This window comes from Vigna unguiculata, chromosome 6 (assembly GCF_037176805.1).
Source record: "Vigna unguiculata cultivar grain cowpea cultivar isolate G323 ecotype 2 chromosome 6, ASM3717680v1, whole genome shotgun sequence".
Lineage (NCBI taxonomy): Eukaryota > Viridiplantae > Streptophyta > Magnoliopsida > Fabales > Fabaceae > Vigna > Vigna unguiculata.
In genome coordinates, this window is record NC_140797.1 from 34,989,390 (window position 1) to 35,011,875 (window position 22,486).

A 22,486-nucleotide genomic window follows, 5' to 3' on the forward strand; every position below is an offset into this window, starting at 1 on the left:
CGGTATAATAAAAATGAGTACTTAGGAGACTATGAAGGTCGTGTACTTCCCATATCGTTAAAAGGGTAGGAAACTAACTATATATTTTGCGGTCAATGCTACTTGGAACCATCAACTAAAAGAAAAGAAGATATGAGTGTTCAACCTAATACACCAGCGGATGACAAGTATGCGAGCAACAAAAAGAAATATAGCATGCTAGTATGATCACGAAACTCCTCTAACTTAGGCGAAAACAAAACCAAGTGAGCTAAGTCCAAAGGGAACTGAGCCTATAATATAGGCCCAATTAAGCTTGGTTAAAATCAGTAAAATTTAGTAAAAGCCAATTAAGCGTACTCAAAGCCCAAAGCTTGGGCCCATGAAAAACAAATAATATGATACAAGGACAATCAAATCCCTATAAATATAAGTGGACTTAAGTAATTAGAGGTACACAATTCATTAGCATCCTAGTTCGAATTCTGATTTTGAGAGTTTTTGTTGACTTAATCGTCGGAATCCATTTCTACATATATCCCCTATTTCATAATTCACACAAGGTAACGAATGACAAAAACTTGAAGGACTATACCTTTGAGCACCCATTCAAGAAATCTCAAGATTCTAGAAACATTATAAAAAAAATTAACAAGCTGAATTGTCATATGACGAAAATGAATCAAAAATTTCAACTAATTTTATTGATGCAGGATAATTTACTCCACCTTCATTTTGCCATAATAGACGAAAGCAAAACAGATCATATTAACTTGTTTTGTTATCTTATTTAAAATATATTTATTAATTTTTGTTTGAAATTATGAATAAAAAAAATGAAACAAATTGTTTGAATTGAAAAGAAAGTAAAAAGTGAAGATTTTTTTTTCTTTTTTATCTCATTTTTAATTCAAATATGATTTTAGAATTTAAATTTTGATGGAAAATTAAAATTTATTTTTATTTCAAATTTTGATATTTGGTCATCAAACTTTAAAATTAAATATAAATTTTATATATATATATATATATATATATATATATATATATATATATATATATATATATATATATATATATTTCTTCTATTTTAATTTCGTTAAGTTTTTTCATTTGTCAAATCACATTTGAGACCAATCATTTAACATGAAAAAAATATTTAATATAATTGGATTAAATCAATTATATTCATTTATTTTTTAAATTTTGATTAAAATATACTAAATTTTGGACAAATAACATCTAATTTCATGTCCAAATTTAAAGACTAAAGATGCATTTCACTCTTTAAAACAATTAATGGGAAGAAAAAATTTAAGAATTCTTTTTAGAAAGAGTCTTTCATCGGAGTAGAGATGGCAAATAAACCCGTCCCCGTGGGTATTGCCCGAACCCGTCCCCGTTTTGACGGAGAATCCCCGCATTGACTGGGTATGGGTATGGGTATGGGGAATTCCCGATTTTTTTGATTGGGTATGGGGATGGGGATGGGGATGAATATATTCCCGCCATAATACCCGTCCCTGCCATATCTCCATCCTCTTTTAAATTATTAAAATATTCACAATTAATTAAGTAACCCTATATATATATATATATATATATATATATATATATTCTTTCTATTTTTTATTTGTTCTAAATATTTGGTTTGTCATGAAACTCATTCACATCTCCAAATATATTTTTTATCTTATCATAACCTTGATGTAATTATGTTAAAATGATGTATGTAAATTAAAAAAAAAGTTATGTCTAACATTTGAATATTTTTATTATTTTTTAATATTTTTATTTATTGTATATTTTCCTTTCACATGAAAATGTTTAATACTCTCAATTTAAGTGTTTAATAGGATAAACATTTCATTTACTAGGTAATATAAAAAAAATTCTTTACTTATTATTATTAAGTTTTGTTTTATTTGAACTCTTTTATTTCGCTAAAACAATTTTTGTTATTTCTCAACTATTGAGTATATATGCTGATATTTGAAAAGTTTTCTTAGATCTCTAAGATATTTTTCGTCTTATCACACCCTTAATTATACATTTGTTTTTCTTTGTGCAATTCCTTCCAATAGTCTTCAAATTGTTTAAAAGACACACATTTGTTAATTTTTTAATATTTTTATTTTTGTGTATTTTCATCATGTAGAATATTATTTCGATAAATTTTATCTAATTATTTTTTATTTTCTAACTCATTACATTCATACTTTAATTTTTTCACTATAGTTGTATAAATAATTTTTATTTACTACAATATAAAAATTTAATGTAATTGCCATGAAATTTTTTTACAACCATCCAATATATATTGTGGTTCAAAAGATACAAGATCTATGTTAAAGTTTTATTATTATGTTTATTATTTTTTCTTTGCGTCATTTTGATCAAGTGATGTATTATAACTTTTATTAGTGTATAAAAAATAGATTCATTATAATTTAAAAAATTGAAGTAAACAAACATTTAAAATATATTTTAATTTAAATATTTTTTTTCCTTTTATATTTTTAAAAAAATATTTTTTCCTTTTATATTTTTAAAAAAATATTTTTTCCTTTTATATTTTTTAAAAAATATTCTTAAAATTTATCAACTAGGTTTCATTAATGTTTGCAAATTTAATAAATGTTTTGGTTCTCATCAAATTTTATTTGGTATTATAATCTAAAATGTAAACAATTATAATTTATTTCAAAGTATTTGATATCGAAGAAACAACCATACTCCTAATATTGAATATTTAATAATATTATGTTTCCTTTACCGTAATTTTTTATAAAAATTAATTAAAATTAATATTAAAGTAGTAAGAAAACGGGTATGGGTATGGGTACGAAATTACACCCGGTACCCGGTGGGGATGGGGATGAGACAAAAGTTTGATACCCGTTGGGTTTGGGTATGGGGATGGGGATGAATTTTTTTAACGGGGATGGATATGGGATAGTGAAACCCGTCCCCGCCCCACCCCGTTGCCATCTCTACATCGGAGGTCCGATCACAATCAATTAATAAAACTACGCTTTTATTCCAGTGTTAACCAATGTAATGAAATGATAATATAAATTCATTTATAGATAATAAAAGAAAATATATTTTACACTAATAATATTCGTAAGTTAAACTACAGTTGAAAAAAGTACTTGTTATAAAATCTTTATTAAGGAAAACAATACTATAATTTTGCAATGCCTTAATAGCTTGATATATTTTTCACCTATCAATTTTCTTATAGTAACTTATAGATTTTTATTCTAGTTTTTGTTTTAGTGTAACACTCTAATTTAACTCTTATATATTTTTATTTTAGTTCTTCTTTTAGTGTAACACTCTAATTTAATAGGATTATCTTACTAATTATAACATTACACAATTGATAAAACAAACACAAACAAATTTAAGTATATAAGTTAAATTTACTATTCTTCATTAAACAAAAAAGAGTGAAACTTTCAAAATATAGTAAATCTTTTATTAATTAGGAAAATCTATATAATATGAATAATTTATATACCTAAGCAACAACTACTTCTTATCAACTTTCAGTAGTCTCAACACTACTTATCACTCTTACATGCATTATCCTCTACTCACGTATAATATATGATAATAACATGTGGACAAACCACAACACAACACACAATAGGGTGAGCTAAAATAAATTAAAACTTACCACTAATTTTAAATACTAAATTTTAATAAACAGGCACCTTTTTACAAATAAAACATCAATGTTTAAAGAATATCATACATATAAAGACCCTTGTGGCTTTTCACAAATTTTAAACACTAAATTTTAATAAACATACACCTTTTTACAAATAAAACATCAATGTTTAAAGAATATCATACATATAAAGGCTCTTGTGACTTTTCACACACAGATAGTGCCATATACCATAGGAGCTCATCAACTTCATTTTTTTTTTAGTGTTGTGCCCAATGCTCCCTTAACACCGCTCGACACTATATCAAAAATCAAAGAAAAAACAAACACGTTAGTTTGCTCAATTAAATCTAATTAGTGTTTTATCTCTTTTATAAATCATAGTTGATACCAAATCAAATTGAAATATCCATTAAAAGTTAATTGTTCAAACCAATTTGCCCATTCTCAATTATTCCACAAATCAACATTCAATTTAACATATTTTATCATAATGTCACAATCCAAAGTTCACCGAGCAAGGTTCTTCGCAATTGAACTTCTATCAAAACAACATCACACCAAATCATCATACAAGCTTATCATAGATACACATTTGGATTAAAGACAAGTACAACCAAAGGTAATTATTTCTAACTTCCCTTGTCTAGTGTAAAAAAACCCTTACTCAAGACTGCCCCTAAAATTTTAGTTCTCACAAGATGTTCTAACTACTTATACAAACATCATATCATAGGTATAAGCATATCATAACGATCATAACTAAACAAAAATCCACTTTGAGCTATTTTGAGTCATAAGATAGACCCTAGAACCATGTATGTCTAAAAAAAATATGCTAAACTAACTCAAGAATAAAGCGAAAAGTGAACTTACAATGTTTTATATTCTAATCAATCAGAAGTATAAATCTCTCTGTCGTGAATTGACTGATAGCATGAGAGATGAGTTAGAAAGTTAAAGAGAAGGCAGAAGAAACCTTAAAAAAAGTTTCTAAGAATGACAACATTTATAAAGTGAATCTCAATTAACATTAAATCTATTTCTATTTGAATTTTGTATGAATAAAAGAATCTAGTATCATTTTTAAAATCGCTACAACTCTCAAACCATTATCTAGATCCTTATATTTAATCTTTATAAATCATTATTTTTTTCTAACTTCATATCATAATATCATATGAACAATTTGTTTATGGTAATTACACTTAATTTAAAATAGACAATATATATATATATATATATATATATATATATATATATATATATATATATATATATATAAGGAGTGAAGATAAATAAAAGAAGATATGTCATAAAAATTAGAGGTGTCGAAAGCGGGCCTAACCCATCAAGAAAAGGGTGGAATGAGTTATACTTTTCAACCTACTAACCTGTTTTGGCCCAATTTGCCTACTCGTCAAACTGATCGACCAAAGGATGGCCAACACGCCCTTGACTCGCTGGCTCATTTTTATTTATTTATTTTTTTTTAAATTAAAAATAATTAAAAAAGTAAATTTTTTATATTATATTTTTGTATAAATGTAAATATGTAATACTATTATAATTTAAATCATTGACACTTACAAATTAAGTTCCAGTTATTAGTTATGATCGAGTAATTTAATATGTAAATATAATAATTATTTTAATTTATCCAACTAAAGATATTAATTGATCAATTAAAAGCTTAGAAAATATTTATATGATTAAATATGCTTTAAAGATTTATTTATAAGTGTATATATATATAAATAAATTTTATAAATAAAATTTATTTTTCTTTTAAAAAAAAGTGGTGGGCCAATCCACTGATTCGTCTCGGCGAAACGAGTTGTAATTTCTGATCCATTTTTCGGTAAAAAACCAACCCACCCTGACTTATTTTTGACAGACTAAAGAGAAGTGAGTTAAAACGGATCGCCCCTGATAAAAATGGCTAATAACAATGGTAAAAAATTGAAATGAGTTTTTGACAAGATTTATTCAGAAGTCATAATTATTTAAAAAAAATATTACAAGATAAGTTTTTTAATTCTTGAAGAAATGTTAATAGGTAAGAACTTATGATGCATTGATATTTCAACTTAGATTACGTATCCGTATCCAACACGTGTCTGTGTCCATGTCCAATACTTTAGGATACTTTATCGATACTTATCAGTGAAGTATTTAATTTATAAAGTCGTAGTACAGTACAAGAAAATATTTGAATAATGATTAATTTTAGTGACAAAAAATAATTAGTCATTATATAGTGACCAATTTAAAAATTAAAAATTATTAACTAAAATAGTTCCAAAAAATTGTAATTTGTCTCTAAATAGATAATTAAATTTGTTTTTATTATGAATTGGTTTATAAATTGGTCACTACAATTAGCTACCAATGTTTTGAGTACAAAAATAATTGGTTTTTAAGTAGGAAATTGGTCTCTAACATATTTTTTGTAATTGAAATTGGTCATTATTTGAGAGTTTTGTTATAGTAGTACTTTTACGATGACAATAATTAATATATTTTTTATGTTGACAACTTTAGTACATGTAGTTTTAATTTGGATTCACACAATAACAATCATATATTTATTATGTTTGTAAGAATTAATATACAATTTTCAATATTCATATATAGCGTATCTATCAAATATTATATCCTATTATTTTTCAAAATAAATATATCCACGTGTCAGATAACTGTCGTGTCTGACACATATCATATCTGTACATCACATCATAGGTGAGAATATATATATATATATATATATATATATATATATATTATAACACTTTTTCTATCTTTAACACTTTTACTATTAATTAACATCGAGTAAAAATAAAATTTTATAGATTTTAAAATTCCCGTACAAAACCAATCTAATGAAAAACAAGATGTTTCAAACTTCGTGATGTTTTCAGAAACTCGCACCAACGAGTTTTATCAAAGAACGCTAAAAAAATTTGATTTTTTTAAAGTTTTTTAGAAAGAACTTTGTGTTATCTCTTAGCAAAGTTTCTGTTTCTTATTCATGTGTAGGAAGTAGCCACCTTCTCCTGGCTTCTTTTGCTGCACCGAGCACACAGTGAGTGTACAAACCTACCAACTTGGTGAGTTCTCTCTGGATAAGACCTTCGTTTGTTTTACCCATCCTTTATCTTTCACCCTTTTACTCAATCTTGATGTTTCCTCAAAAAGCTTGTATTTTTCACCACCATTTCTCTTTTTTGTATCTTCTAGATTGTGGGGTTTATAATCTGCAAAGACGAGGTTTTGTTAGCTAATGTTAGCAAAACTTCTTCGAGAGATTCTGGAGCACTGTTTCTATTGTTCCTCTTTATTTTAAATTTCACAACTTTATTGGTGGTTATTTCTGATTTTTATTTTGGGTACATGTAGTTATTCTAACATTTTAGTTTCCTGGTGCAATATTGAAAGCTATGCTGTTGGGTTAATTCGAATGGACCAAACAAAAACCATTTCCTTTGAATTCAAGCATTTTCTTGTTTAGATTGAAAACTTATTGGTGTTCATACCGAGCTAGGCAAATTGGAAGTACTTGAAATTTGTGTTGCAGCTGATAACAAGGATTTCAAATTAAATAATCTCTCTGAAGATTCGGTCTTTTTAAGTGTGTGCGGAACAATGTTGTGTGATCCGTGTACTTGACCTCACTTACTGGGATAAGAATTTTGTTATTAGAGGTCCTAATTGAAAATTTGTTATTGATTATATAGGGCTGGGAAAATTGGGGCTACTTGGAATTTGTGTTATATATTCACTTGTGGTAACATTATGGTGCAGCAGGTTAATAGAGCTGAAAGACAACAGTACACTCGTCCCTTACAAATTTCTCACACAATCCATGATTGTCTTGCACCCTTTTGCTTTCATTCCTTCTTGCACCACCATTACATGCTCGAAACCTTTTTCTCATGACAATCACTTTGTGCCATCTCCAATGGCTCTCCGGATAGTCCCGAACAATGCCAGGAAAAGAACATTCTTATGTAGTGCTAGTAGTCAGCCGAAAGATTTGAATGGTATGGACTTCAATCTAGACGTCATTAAGGAAGATTTGGAGCTCCGGGGTGATGGCGAAGGTGCGTTTTTGGGTCAAGGTTTGAATGCAACAAGTGATGAAAAGAACATTGTTGAAGAAGCAGCACAAGATGGTGAAGATGATGATGCTGGATATTCAGATCGAGGATCATATACAGGTAGGCCAGAGAAGGATTATGATAAAGATCCAGAACTCGGTACAATTCTGGGGAGTTTTCTGGAGAATCCCCAAGAGGCACAATCCCAAGTAAGCATCACTGTATTAATGGTTTGACAACTTCAGCCTTGCATTGTAGACTTTATCTTGTGGTGGTGGTGGGGAGGAGGGGTATTTTTTTTCTATGTGTGATGTTTGTTACATTTGTTGTTGTTGAAAAATTAAAGAATAGCATCTGTGTGCTACTTTGAATTCTAATACCGAGGGATATTATTTGTGCTTAAATTAATCGACTGAGCTTGATATATTTGCAGTTGGAAGATAGATTAAGAAAGAAGAGGCACAAAGTACTGCACACAAAGACTGGATCTGGTAAACCAATGAAAGTGTCATTTAACAAGTAAGCTCAACCATGCATATATGTGTGATTATATCTTGCAGTTTTCTGTTCTTCGTGCAATTTTGCTTGTGTAGTTGTGTTTTTCTTATTCTGACGTTCAAATTTCTCCTCAGTTTGGTGTGCCAGAATTTACTGGTGTAATAGCCTCTCATATTTATTTACTGGTGTAGTATCTTTGTGAAGTGGTAGAAATGTACAGTTGAGGAATGATAGTTGTTGTTATTGTTAGTGTATGGTACGGTGGTTGAGATTTGTCAATATATACTTTCTCTTTCATATTGTCTTTCCAACTAGCATGTATAGGACATTGATGTAGTCTCTTTGTTGATCAAAGTGATACGATATGCTTTACATGGATATTTTCAAGACTTTTATGGTGGAATAGGAATAAGTTTTCAAATTAGTTTCAGATTATGCACTTGCCCAGGGCATGGTCTGAAGAGAAACTCAAATTCTAAGAAGATTATGCTCAAAATTTTGGTTCTGATTGTATTATGCAAATACCTTAAGTCAAACAACTTTAGAAAAAAACTGAAGTGCAGTGGTTTGGGTAGAGGGCAAACCTTGATGCAAAGTTATAGTTGTTTCTTGGTGACTAATTGAACATGGGTTTGAATTTGAAACCAACCTCTTTGCATATGCTAAAAAGCCTTATCACTGGGGTATGGTAGTTTTATTTATTTATATTTAGTTAGTGGTTTGAGAGATTTGCATTAAATTGTTATGGACGTGGACTGATTAGTTAAATATTTGAGTTAGTTGCCACTGAACTAGCTCAGATTCAAGTTAAATCTTTGACAGAAACCTGAAAATGCTGGGTTAAGTCTATTTAAGGTTAGATAAAAAGGCTTAGTAGAATGACTTGAGTCAATTTGATGTCTGTAAGGAAAAAAAGGATTATTTAAGATGATGATGTTACCGGGATTTTCTAATTCCTACTTTGGATATATGAATTATTAATTGTAGCCTAGTGTTGCTATATTTGCTCTCTTGTGTTCTACTGGTAATTGTAGCCTTTAGGCATTTACTAGTTAGATGTATGTTTATTCTTATGATTAGCATGTAAGTGGCACTATAATGAGTTAAAATTAGCTTATGTACTTAACTTTTATAGAAGGTTTCTCATTTAACTTTTCCAAAAGCTGAAACGCGCTAGTTGATTTTTGTTGATAGGAGAAAACACAATTCACTTTACCTTTTTTCCTTCTTCTCCTATAAGTGGTTATAGAGAAGTTTATCCAAAAACAGGGACTTAACTGTTAGTTTTGTTTTGAGATGTTCCTAAACTAAAGAATTGTGCACCAGACTCTTTGTTAGAAAATAACTGATGAGAACACGAAAAAGAAAATTCCGGAGACGTAAAAGATCACTGTCTTTAAGGATTTATCTGTGGTATATGCGCAAATCCCACAATATACAACATATTGGATCTCTTTAAAGATTCAGAACTAACAAGAAAGAACTCTTTTAAAGAGTAAATATGAACTCAGGATTTTCTAATTCCTAAACCCTAAACCGTAAACCCTAAGATATACGTGAGAGTTGTGTGTCTTTAGAGGTGAGAAAGAGCACCTATTTATAGGTGGTTAGTGACTTAAAACAACCCACAAATTGTGGAAACAGAACCGTAACTTGCAGTTGAAGCTCCAATGATATGTGCAACAATGACACTGTGCAGTTGGGAGATATTTTGCAATACATTGTTAAACTCAATTTTTATAACACTCTTCAGGGAAGTGTCTACTGTTTAGCCTGTTAGTTAAATTATGATGAATTTGTATGGTTTCGTAAAGGAATGAAGATCTGACTAAAATTGTAATTGGTGTAACAATCGAGTCAAAAACACATGCAAAAATGATATATTCTGTGTTTTTCTTCTTTATCGAAAAAGTATTTTATTTATCTTACAGTTAATGATGGTATTTCCAGATTTGATTTTTCAAACTCATTCATATGGTTTGAATTCTACAATGTTCCATTGGCCAAAGACATCTCCTTAATTTGTGATGTAAGGAACTTTTCTCTGTGATTAGTTTGTTGTTCATTCTCCATGATAGGCACGTACAAATGCTTTAGTGAAATTTGTGTTGAATTGGGTCTTTGCAGACAATTCGATCATGGCACATTATTGGCCGTCTTGGTGGATGCAATTCCATGAATATGCAAGTAAGTTTTTCTCTTCTGCGGCTGATACAAAAATTTTCATTCTCCTTTTCCCTTTGTAGTTTAACTTTTTGTGAACTTTTTAAACATTGTTGCTTATAGAACTAGCATTTGTACGTTTAGCTTTCACAGTCTCCATTGGATGCACGACCAAGTTATGATTACATTCAAGGAGCAAATGTTGAACCAACCACATTTTACAACATTGGGAATCTTGAGGTGCAAGACAACTTGGCTCGAATATGGTGAAGTGTCAATTGCATTTTCCTTGTACATGTTACTGTAATGGTGAACTGCAAATGCTGATAATTTCTTCTTGTATTATAATAGGGTGGATATTGGAACTGTTGAACCTTTGCTTCTGGATGTTTTGGTAAATGCTTTGACACAGATAAGCTCCGAGTATGATCTCCACTTTCCTTATTCTATCAATTAATCACTTTGGTTCAGTTATTTCCTCAAAATTACCCTATCACAAGAAGCCACTAACCAAAACTATTTAGGGTTCAATATGTTTTTAGTACCTAAACTTTAACACGAAGTTAGAATTCATTCATGTTCCAAACTTTGATACTGTTTGGTTACCAAATTTTAAAAATGAATAGATATAGTTCTCTTAACTAAATCGAATTAAACTTGATGTGTCAAACGACGTTTCAGGTTGGCCCAACATTTGACATGTTCCTGTTTCGATGCAAGCCTATATAATGTTGTTTAACATGTAAAAGAGGTTTAATGTCGTTGGTTTAAAATGACTATATTCATTTAGTTTACAAGTTTATAAATAAAAATATATCAAAATTTGAAAAATAGATGAAATTCAGTTTTGTGTCCAAGTTTAAGGATTACAAACATATTTAACTCAACTATTTATTTAGGAATGAACAGTTTTGATTCGTTCTTGTTAATGAGATAAGGTGTTGTTTGTTTTTGTTTTTGATAGTTTTGTTGGGATCAAGCAAGTAATGTTTGGTGGAGCAGAATTTGAGAGTTGGAACGAGGATTTGAAATCAGAGGAGGCAGGTTATGGAGTTCACAAGATCTAGCCATTTTTAAGGCATACGAGGATTTGAATGGTGAAGTATAGTTTTATTTATGAAAATGGTGATGAAACTAAATAAGCATATTTCCTCTGGTGCATGACTGTTTCAAGTTCAGTAGTATTGAACTCTCATAGGAAACAAAACAAAGTTCCCCATGTCACTCATTTTAAATTCACTTACCATTCAATTTTCCTTTCACCATTAGAAAGGAACAGTAGTTAAGAATAATAATTTAAATAATAACAATAAGAATATGGTATGACAAGAAAAAATATAATATAATAATAAAATAAATGTATTATATATGAATAATGTTAGGATACAATGTAAATTATATTTAAATAATGATTTTCACAGAAATTGTTTACAAACACACATTTACATATGGGTGTCCACATTTATACTTATGAGGTGTATTTTTTTTCACATTTATTTTTTAAATATAATTTTTTTAAAACTAAAATAATTATTTTATCAATTTTATTCTTTAAGAGATTTCTTTTTAAAATTTAACTGTTTTTCAATTTGATTGTTTTTTTTTAATTTAATCATTTTTTAATTATAAAACTACCTACAAAATAAATAAACTATTTTTAACAAAGTTATCCAAATTATTCATATTTAATTTTATAATTATAATAACAAAATAAACATTAAATATGTTTTTTATCTTCTAACTTTTAGTGAAAATTAAAATTAGTATCTTTTCAAAATTTTGAATTAACTTAGTGAATGTGTGGATTAAGGTCTTATAATCAAATTTGATATATTTATATGATGTTTCAAATATATACTAAACAGGGCAGGGGCGGTTCAAGAGTTTGAGAGGCTTAAAATAAACTTAAAGAATGATGTCTTTTATTTTAATTTTTTTTTTTGAGTTTTTTTATGCAAAATTATTTATTAAATTGTCATAATTTCATTTAACATGTATTTTTTCATAGATAATAGGTTTAATTCGTTTAATCTATCTTGAAAAATTATTGATTTTAAATAAGTTTTTATTATTTTTAGCGTTGGAAAATCTCTTTCGGCTGAAGTGATTGATAGTGGAGTTGTTAACATTATTCTATAAGTTATATATGCATATGAAAAATAATCAATTATTTTTATATAATGAAGAATGTTAATTGGTTTATCATTTTTCAAATCTATAATTTTCCTTAAGATGTTTTAAAGATTTGTTAAGGTTTAAGCATTTTTCTAATTCATTTTCCTTATCTATTTTGATAAATTTATTTATAGTTCCTATATGTGATGCAGTTAAAGCATCAATTCTTCTCCTTTGAATTGTTGAATAGTCTGATCCAAATTTTCTAGTTGACATATGTATATATTTTTAAATGAAATTGTTTCTGCAAAGAACAAACAAGATAAGTTAGGCACAAGTGTCACCTTATTCACATAGTCCGTTATCTCCTCAGTTTGCCTCTTTCCCGGTTGGCATATGTCAGCTTGGACCGGGAGGGATTACCTGCAGAAGGGACTCTGAAGCTTAAGTCAACCAAAGCTCTCAAAAAGTCAACTCAGGTGATTAATGGAGTAATGAATGCGTACCTTTAATTACTGGGGTCCATGCGTATTTATAGAGTATTAATTATGTCTGGCCATGTCATGGGTTGGGCTCTAGTTTGGGCTGTAAGTGGGCCTAGGCCCTAGCCCAGGCCCTTAGTTCGATTATTGTGGGCTTATTGGATATCAGAGGGATTTGATTTAGCTAAGTGTCTTAAGGTTGTCGGCCTGAATCGACTACTCTCTTTAACGGTCCGCATATGCTGTCTTAGGTGGGTTATTCCTCTTAGCGTCTTATGTTACCGGTGCAGGCCGACTAGGCTTAGGTTAGCTCAGGCCGGTTACTTGAATGATTCTGCGTGTAAACATGGTGATCGTTTATTGTTATTTTACTAAGTTGGCTCGGTGTGGTACACCAGTCTCCCAGCCTTTGCCGATATAGATATGTCGGTCAAGGGTGATGTGTGTTGATATTCTAGCAAGGCCGGCTAGGTGTGGTAAAAAATAAATAATTGTAATATATAAAATACTAACAATTAAAGATAAGTATATAAAACAAATGAATTAAAACAATAAAATATGATTTTGGTTGTCAAAAAAGTAAACTTGATAGTAAAGTTGTAATATCTTGAAGTCTCAAGTCTCTTTTTCAAGTCTTAACTTTTTCACAAATATATAAAGATTATTTTAAAATTAATCATTAATAAAAATAATTAAACAAAATTATGTTTTTCTCAACACTATAGTAAATGGACAAGATATATGCAAAAAAAAAAACTCGAAATTTGTAAATTGAAAATTACCGAAAAATAAAACTGGACAAAAGAAACAAATTTTTAATTCTAATACAAATCCAAAACAAAATAAAATTAACAGCAACACAAATAAAAAGAAAAAGAAAAAACATAGTAACCAGAAATGAGGATGAAAGCATTAGTACACACATACAACATGAAATTCAAAAACAATATGATATTTAATGTGAGATTAAGAAATGTAATATGTTAAATCCCTAAGAGAATGACTTGTAGGAAAGAGGAAAGTAAAGAGAGGTTAGACAAATCACATATAAATAAAATAAGAAAATAAAAATAGAATGTAAATGAATTATAAGAGAGTAAATATATTTAATCATTCTCTTTTTCGTAAACAAATCATAATTTACTAAAAAAAGTTTTAACTCATTAATTATCAATTTTAATACCAATAAAAATTGACATATAAGAATAATTTAACTAAATCTTATTCTCCAACATAAACTTATAGTTAATTAATAGAGCTATATTAGTAATAAAAAAAATTGAGTTTTTTTTTTCTTACACATATTTTTATAATTAATTTAATACTCTTATAATAGTACTAGAAAAATGTTTGAGACCTTTTTTCTTAAATATAATTCTATAGTTAATTTAATAGAGCAATATTAGTAATAAATTTTTGTTAAGGCCTTCTTTATTAGAGGTCTAAAATGAGTGTTTTACTTATCTTATCTTTAAACCAACTCTTATACTAGTTGAGTTGTTTACACTTTGTTTAAAAAAACTAGATTCACATTTTATTTTAAATTGAAAAAATAAATTGAGTTAAAGTTTCAAAGACAAATTAATTCAAATTTTTAAGAAAATTCAAAAGGATTATAAGGGATAAACAAATATATTTATAAAAGTACACTGCCAATGTAATACGGGTAGTTTTCATAAAAGTAATAAAATTTTAAAAATATGAAAAATAATTAGTTTTATACAAAAGAAATGTATGTGAGAATTAGAAAATTATATTTTAGTTATGCAATTATTTTTAGATGTATCACTAGATAACACATAACCGTAACAACGTTTATATTTGATTTTTAATTTTTAAGAAATTTAAGTTAAGATGAATAACAAATATGTAATCAATTTTTAATATAGTTGTTAAATGTAAAATTAAAAAAAAAGATATGTGAAAAAAAAATTAAATAATGGTTTAAGATAAAAAAGATTTTTAGAATAACGGTTAAAAGTAAATTATTTATAAAATAATTAATTTTTAAAGTAATGAAGGATAAAACTGATATTATGAAATAGACACAAGATAAATATCTTTATATATTGTTATAAATTCTCTAATTTATCACAGAATAAAAACGTTTTAATTTAATAAAGAATAATTTGTTCACATTGAAAAAATAATACCAGTAATGGTTAATTTCTTTGTAACAAAGGTAACATTTAAAAAAAAAAACTTTTAATATGAAATCATAAATTATGAAAATTAAATTGTAAACGTATATTTCATTTATATAACAGTTTTTATATCATAAAAACTATTTAAGATTTTACAATGATAATTAATATCTTAAATTATCTAAATGATTATTTATTGATTTAATACTCTAATAAATATTATAATTTAAATTTAATTATAAAAATAATTAATAATATAAATATTGCATAAGATAATATATACATATATTATGATATATATTATTATATGAAATAATATTAACAAAATTGTATTTCATTTATATAGTTACTCTTTCATAAAATTTATATCTATACCAATTCCATTTATAATTGTTCTTTATGTTCAATTCCTTGCAATTTTGCCTTTTCTAACTGTTTTTTATATGCATTTTTAAGTTTTTTTTTTATCCTTTTAAATCAAATCTAACTTTATTAGTTTTACTGTTAAGACGAAAATTATACATATAAGTTATAAAAATTAATAAAATTGACTTATTTTTCTAGATACATTATTTATGTTCACATTTAGTTTTGTATTTTATCTCTTAGATAATGTTTTTTAAATTAAATTAATTATTTTACTAATTTATCTGAAATTGACACTTTTTTAAAATTTAATTATTTTTTCTTAGATTTGATATATATTTTTTAATTAAATTAATTTTTTAGTCTAAAATAATTATCTATACTTTCTTTTTTATGAAATCAATAAAATTCACTCATAATAAAAATATAATGTCTATTTATATTTTTTAATAATAACAATAAAAAAGTGAACATGGTGTTTTTATGAGTTTTAATAATCACTACAATCTATGATGTACATATATGATATAAGACACATATATGATACACTTATTTTAGAAATAATAGAATAATAAGATACATGATACATGATAGATACATGATATATGAATATTTAAAAATTTAAAAATAAATAAATTCTTAAAAACTTAATAAATATATGATTGTTATTGTGTGAATCCAAATTAAAATTATATGTATTAAAGTTGTCAATATACAAAATATAGATTATTCTCATCATAAAACTACCACTACAAGAAATCTCTACTTTTAAATAATGACAAATTTTAGTAACCAAAATATGTTTGAGACGAATTTAAAGACTAATTATGTTGGGCTGTTGTTAGTGAGCAATTTAGAAATCAATTATTTGGATAATCAACACCACATCTTGGTAGCTAGTATTAGTAACTAATTTAAAAAATTAATTCATAATAAATGCTATTTTAATTATCAATTTAGAGACCAATTATAACTGTTTGTAACTATTTTATTTGCCAATAATTTGTATTGGTAACTAGATTGGTCATTGTACAGTGACTAATTAGTTTTTATCACTAAAATTAGTCATTATTCAAATATCTTCTTCTAGTGTACTACGACTTAATAAAATATCTTATACAAATAAGTAACTCAACTTGAAGTATCAACATATCTTACGCTACAATCCTTTCTTTTTTATATTTCTATAACCATTAATAAATGGAAATTATTTTTAATAATTACTGCAATACTTCCTTTTTTATATTTTTCCTATAAATATTAATAAAGGAATTCTTCCATAATTAGTAGATAATTGTTTTCTTATTATACATATTTCATTATCTATCTCACCCTTATCAATATAAACTATTTCATTTTACCTTTGAAATTTATATCTATTGTTTATTGTTATTTTTTGAAAATATAATTTTTATTAATAATTATATAAGTGTGTCGAAAATCGGTCTATAAAATTATTGTATATTGATAGCTAAACTGATTTTTGTTATAGGGTAATATCTTATTCTCTAGGTTAGATTTATTGATACTTAATTTTATTGAATTATAAGATTTTAATATATTAAAAAGTTAAAGTTTTGATAAAGATTAAAAGAGTTGTCAAATAATTAAGCGTATAATATGTTACAATATCTAAAACAAGTAAAATGCCCGTTATCTATTAGACTGAGTCCAATGAGATCACACCAAGCGTGTGAAATGTATCAAAAATAAAAAAATAGGTTACAAACACATTGTGATAAGAGACATGTAGTTAGTTTGTTATAAATGATAAGAGACACTAGTGTTATCTATTTTGTTATCCATATTTTATTTCGTAGTAGTAATATATTTTTTAAATTAATTTTACTAATTTTATTTTTAAGTAATCTTTTTTTTCTTTACTTCAACCTTTTCTTTATTTGACATTTTTTTTTTAAATTTAAGCATTTTTAAAAATTAAAATAACTGATAACATAATATCTATAGAATAAATAAAAATTATCTATAATAAAATTATAACATTTAATTATATTTTATTGTTATATAAAAATAAAGATATTTTGCTATTTCTCCTCAATCCTAGGCACCTATATATAGAAATTTAGGATAGATTTAAGAGATACATTACTGTGAGAGATGATTAAGATTTTGCTATCTCTTATTTAAGTTATCTTTTGCTATCTCTTATACATTAAAGTTATCTTTCTACCAGTGTGATCTCCCTCTATTTATTTGATTGATGAAAAACTCATTCATAACTATCCTCACTCCAAATATCGCCATTGTTACACACACATACATGCACCGTGAGATCTTGGTATCTAGTTCAGTCAATTACAGGTATTTCTCTCATAATTTTCTGTTTCAGTCAATTATTCCATGTTTTTGTTATGTCAATGCAAAACTTTTCTTCATGTTCATTGAAATAGAAAAAAAATCTTCATACAAGAGCCCTAAGCCAGGATCAAGAATGGTTGAAATTGTGATTATATGTGTGAAATTAATATGACATATTTGCTGCATAAAAATATGTGTTTCTCAACTATTTACTTGAAGCTGCTAAGGGTTCTGTTCACATTACTTTTTGAACAAAAATATTAATTTGTGTTTTCTTCTTGCCTTTTCATCCATGGAATGATAAAGGTCTCAATAAATTTTTATTTCACGCATGTCTTTGTCTTTATTAAATTATTCACTCGCGTAATAATTCAATTTCATGCAATTCTGGTTTTGTATGCCGTATCCTTTATATCAGTATTTAATCTCACAGTACATGAGTAAGATACTTTAACTTCTTTTTCAAATTTTCAAATCTGCATCTTTGTTGAGTCTACAAGGTTACATCTCTGAGTTTTTGTATTATTATTAATCATTAGTATTATCAAATTTGAGTAGGACCCCTTTTCTCCATTATTGTCTTGATGCATTTTCTGTCAAAAATCATAAAGACACAACAATCAGAGTCTGTGTTTTCTGGTTTACTGTTACTATCATCATTACTTGGTACTACACAAAGCTTATGTTGTGTTTTTGCTATATTTACAAAATTTTTCTAAGGTTTATAAATTATAATACATTTTTTTTTTATATATGTACACTCTTGAAATTTTATATCAACATATTCATATCATACGCATGGACTTGAATGTGACTGTAGCAATAAAAAAATTGATCTTCAATGCTGCCATTTAAGATTTTTCTATGGTGTTAACATGCAGTAAACTCCTCCACCAGCTTCTATTGAGTATTTGAGTTTGAACCTTGGACAAAGATGGAGGTGAAAAACTCTTTGCCGAGTACTACAACTGCACTTGTTGCTTATGATGAAGATGGCCATGTTAAAAGGACTGGTAAGAGTTCATAGCAACATAACCACCCCATTTTCATTTGCATGAATTTGAATAACAGATCTTGGTTCTGCCATCAATTTTTACAGGAAATTTATGGAGTGCTGTGGCTCACATCATCACTGCTGTTATTGGATCTGGTGTTCTATCTCTTGCATGGAGCACTGCCCAATTGGGATGGATTGGAGGGCCACTTGCATTGCTTTGCTTTGCAATCATCACCTATGTTTCTTCATCCCTTCTCTCTGATTGTTATAGAACTCCTGATCCTGTCACTGGGAAAAGAAACTACTCATACATGGATGCTGTTAGAGTCAATCTTGGTAGTGAACTCTCCTGTATTCTCTCATGCAATCATTGTTTTTAGGCTCTTTTATTTCTACGTCGACTAGAGATAAAACCAATTCACATATATCAGTGGGGTGCAAACCTTATCTTACAAACTGGTTTTGTGAAATTGAATTAGGCTTAAAATACACTTCTGACCGTTAATGATAACTTACAATTGCATTCTTTTATTGGTTCAGGTAAAAGAAGAACATGGTTGGCTGGATTTCTTCAATTTTTGACCTTGTATGGGACTAGTTGTGCTTATGTACTTACTACAGCAAATAGTTTAAGGTACTTCCCATGTTAAATGAGGAAATCACTACTCAGTATTTCTGTGAACATGATAGTAGAGAGAAAGTGCTGAGTTTTTAGTTTTTTCTTACTCATTTAAACACTTTGCTAAGAATTTCAGATAATCTTAATCATTTTGTAATATCCAAGTATCTGTCATAATGAAACTTGTTTATTCTGCCATGCAGAGCAATTCTGAGAGCAAATTGTTATCACAAGGAAGGGCATGAAGCTCCTTGTGTTTATGGGGGCAATATTTATATGGTGATGTTTGGAGCTGTTCAAATCGTAATGTCATTCATACCAGACCTCCATAACATGTTATGGGTCTCAGTTCTTGCAGCAATTATGTCCTTTACATACTCTTTCATTGGACTAGGACTTGGCATGGCAAAGGTTATAGGTAATTTCTCTTGCAATGCATTTCTTGTTGGTTTAATATTTAGCTTATTTTTCAATTTCAAGCTTTCTGATGATTAAACCAACAAGGTGAAGAAAGAAAAATAATATCATTCTAAAACTCTTATGTTTAGTATCACATGAATATACACTGCAAACATTACTGATATTTCTTGTCCACACAAACTCCTACAATTTCATTATGTTATGTCTTTAGTTACACAATAACACAAAAATTCAGTAGAGAATCTGAACTCTAAAATTTTGTACTGGCAGGAAATGGAAGAATTATGGGTAGCATAACAGGGATACCAGCTACTAACACAGCTAACAAGTTATGGTTAGTGTTCCAAGCACTTGGTGACATAGCTTTTGCTTATCCATATGCCTTGCTCCTTCTTGAGATACAGGTAACTTTATATTTTCATCTTCCTATTTGATGATAAAAAAAGGTTGGAAATAAACAAATCTTGTGTCTAAAACAAAGCATTGAATTTTGTGAACACAGGACACTCTGAAGTCTACTCCACCAGAAAATCAAACCATGAAAAAGGCTTCCATGGTTGCAATCATTGTGACAACATTCTTCTACCTGTCTTGTGGATGCTTTGGATATGGAGCTTTTGGAGATGGTACGCCAGGGAACATCTTGACAGGGTTTGGGTTTTATGAGCCTTATTGGCTTGTTGCCTTTGCCAATGCTTGCATCATTCTTCATTTGGTGGGAGGATATCAGGTACTACTATTACTATAACCTTCCATTGTTGATTTTCCTTATTTTGAAGACATAGCAGATGAACAGTACAAAAAAAACTCAGCAGAGAATCCAAATTCATTCTTTTACTGTCTTTACATGTTAACTAACCATCCACACTTTTTGTTGATGTTTGTGATGTTTGATCAGATGTACAGTCAACCAATATATACTTATGCTGATAGATGGTGTTCAAGAAGATTCCCTGAGAGTGACTTTGCAAACAAGAGTTACAAAATAAAGTTGCCTTTAATCCCTGGTTATGAGCTGAATCTGTTTAGGTTGTGTTTTAGAACAGTGTATGTGATTTCAACCACTGGGATTGCAATTTTGTTTCCTTACTTCAACCAAGTTCTGGGAGTGTTAGGAGCCATAAATTTCTGGCCATTGGCTATATATTTTCCAGTGGAAATCTACTTGCAACAGAGGGAAATTGGAGCTTGGACCAAACAATGGATTCTTCTTAGGATCTTTAGCTTTCTTTGCTTCACTGTCACAGTTGTGGGTCTAGTGGGATCAATTCAAGGAATCATTAGTCAGAAACTTTAGTTTTCAGAACATGTACTTAATTTGTTTTAGTTGTGATACATTCTTTGGATAATTTTAATCAATAAATGTTATTCATTCTTTATGAGAATTTGTATTTGCAAACTTATCAACTATGCTTCTTAAAAGTAGTGCACATAGCTGAAAAAAAAGTGTTACATAAATCAAATTCACCAATTTCAGTAACATGCAGACCAGTTTTAAATAAAGATGACAATGTTATTATTTTAAATAATTTAGATACACATTCACTATTTAGAAGATAATGTTGTGTTGACTACTAATTAGTTTATTCTATTGCTATTTTAAGATGATGAGTTTATTATATTTATATTGTTATCTAAATTTTGGTTGGGTCATGTATGCGTATCATAGTGAAATTCTCCCATTGAAATTTCATTATTTTTGTTTGGTTCCAAGCACATGGTGTTTGTACAGGTTACTGAAAAATCTCTTTCCAAGTTCAAAAACGCATGATTACTATAAATGAAAATTTCAAGAAAATATAGACTTAGATAACCCTTTAGATGCACAATGTTTCTCATCTTTCTTTTTTAATTCTTTTACTCATTTTTTTAAGAGTAAAAGGAATTCCAAACTTTAAAGTGAATCAACATAGCGTCATCTTTTTTTTAGAAAAAATCTCTCCACCTTTTGTTGTATTTTTATAGACCAATTCGTTAATATGCCATTTTTTTTATTAAACATAATTATATCTTTTTATCATTTATAACTATCTCCAAACTTTTCTTTTATTTTTTCAAATAAAAATTAGATTAATTTTTTGGAATGAAAGAAAGTGACTCGGTATTACTTAAATAGAGAAAAAAAATAAGTTTTTTGAAACAACCTTTTTTTCTACTGAAAATTTGTTGTTGATAGAAAAAAGTTTAGGCTTATTTTTCTATTTTATTTAATATAATTCTTTTATTTACTATCTTTCTTTTATTATATAAAATATATACAAAATAAAGTGACAGGAATTTAAATCTCACATTAGTTTGATGTACCACATAAATTTTTATATCGAATTATTTAGATAGTTTGTTTTGATACATCTAACAATACTAAAAGTAATTTTGAATTATTTTTTTTCTTTAATTCTTTTAAGCGCCTTTTAGAATAAAGTATATCGGTTAAAATAATAGTTTAAATATAATAACTGATATTAACAATATGTTCTAACTTATTTCAGAAGATTTTTTTTTTTTTTATAAATAATGTTTAAACATTGAAATATGATATTATTATATGGAGTCATGCATCATAACGTTTCTATCGTACCAAAACATTTGCCACATGAAAAAAATC

At 27.7% G+C, this 22,486-nt stretch overlaps 2 protein-coding genes across 3 annotated transcripts; both read left to right on the forward strand.

Annotated features, from left to right (window-relative positions):
• The first annotated feature begins 6,556 nt into the window (after positions 1–6,556).
• Positions 6,557–11,681, forward strand: LOC114187019 (oxidoreductase/transition metal ion-binding protein (DUF3531)). Of its 2 annotated transcripts, none has more exons than XM_028075121.2 (8): positions 6,557–6,768; positions 7,466–7,967; positions 8,192–8,277; positions 10,207–10,285; positions 10,384–10,443; positions 10,564–10,685; positions 10,771–10,842; positions 11,384–11,681. In XM_028075121.2, the coding sequence occupies exons 2-8, from the start codon at positions 7,524–7,526 to the stop codon at positions 11,484–11,486; spliced, it is 966 nt and encodes a 321-aa protein (XP_027930922.1). In that variant the 5' UTR covers positions 6,557–6,768; positions 7,466–7,523; the 3' UTR covers positions 11,487–11,681. The 2 variants fall into 2 exon arrangements, with proteins under 2 accessions (XP_027930922.1, XP_027930921.1); XM_028075120.2 differs by having other exon boundaries at positions 6,593–6,768; positions 7,463–7,967.
• Positions 11,682–18,654: 6,973 nt separating this feature from the next.
• Positions 18,655–21,260, forward strand: LOC114189184 (putative amino acid permease 7). Its single transcript, XM_028077890.2, has 7 exons — positions 18,655–18,858; positions 18,945–19,178; positions 19,383–19,476; positions 19,665–19,879; positions 20,152–20,285; positions 20,384–20,611; positions 20,780–21,260. The coding sequence occupies exons 1-7, from the start codon at positions 18,780–18,782 to the stop codon at positions 21,176–21,178; spliced, it is 1,383 nt and encodes a 460-aa protein (XP_027933691.1). The 5' UTR covers positions 18,655–18,779; the 3' UTR covers positions 21,179–21,260.
• Positions 21,261–22,486: the final 1,226 nt, after the last annotated feature.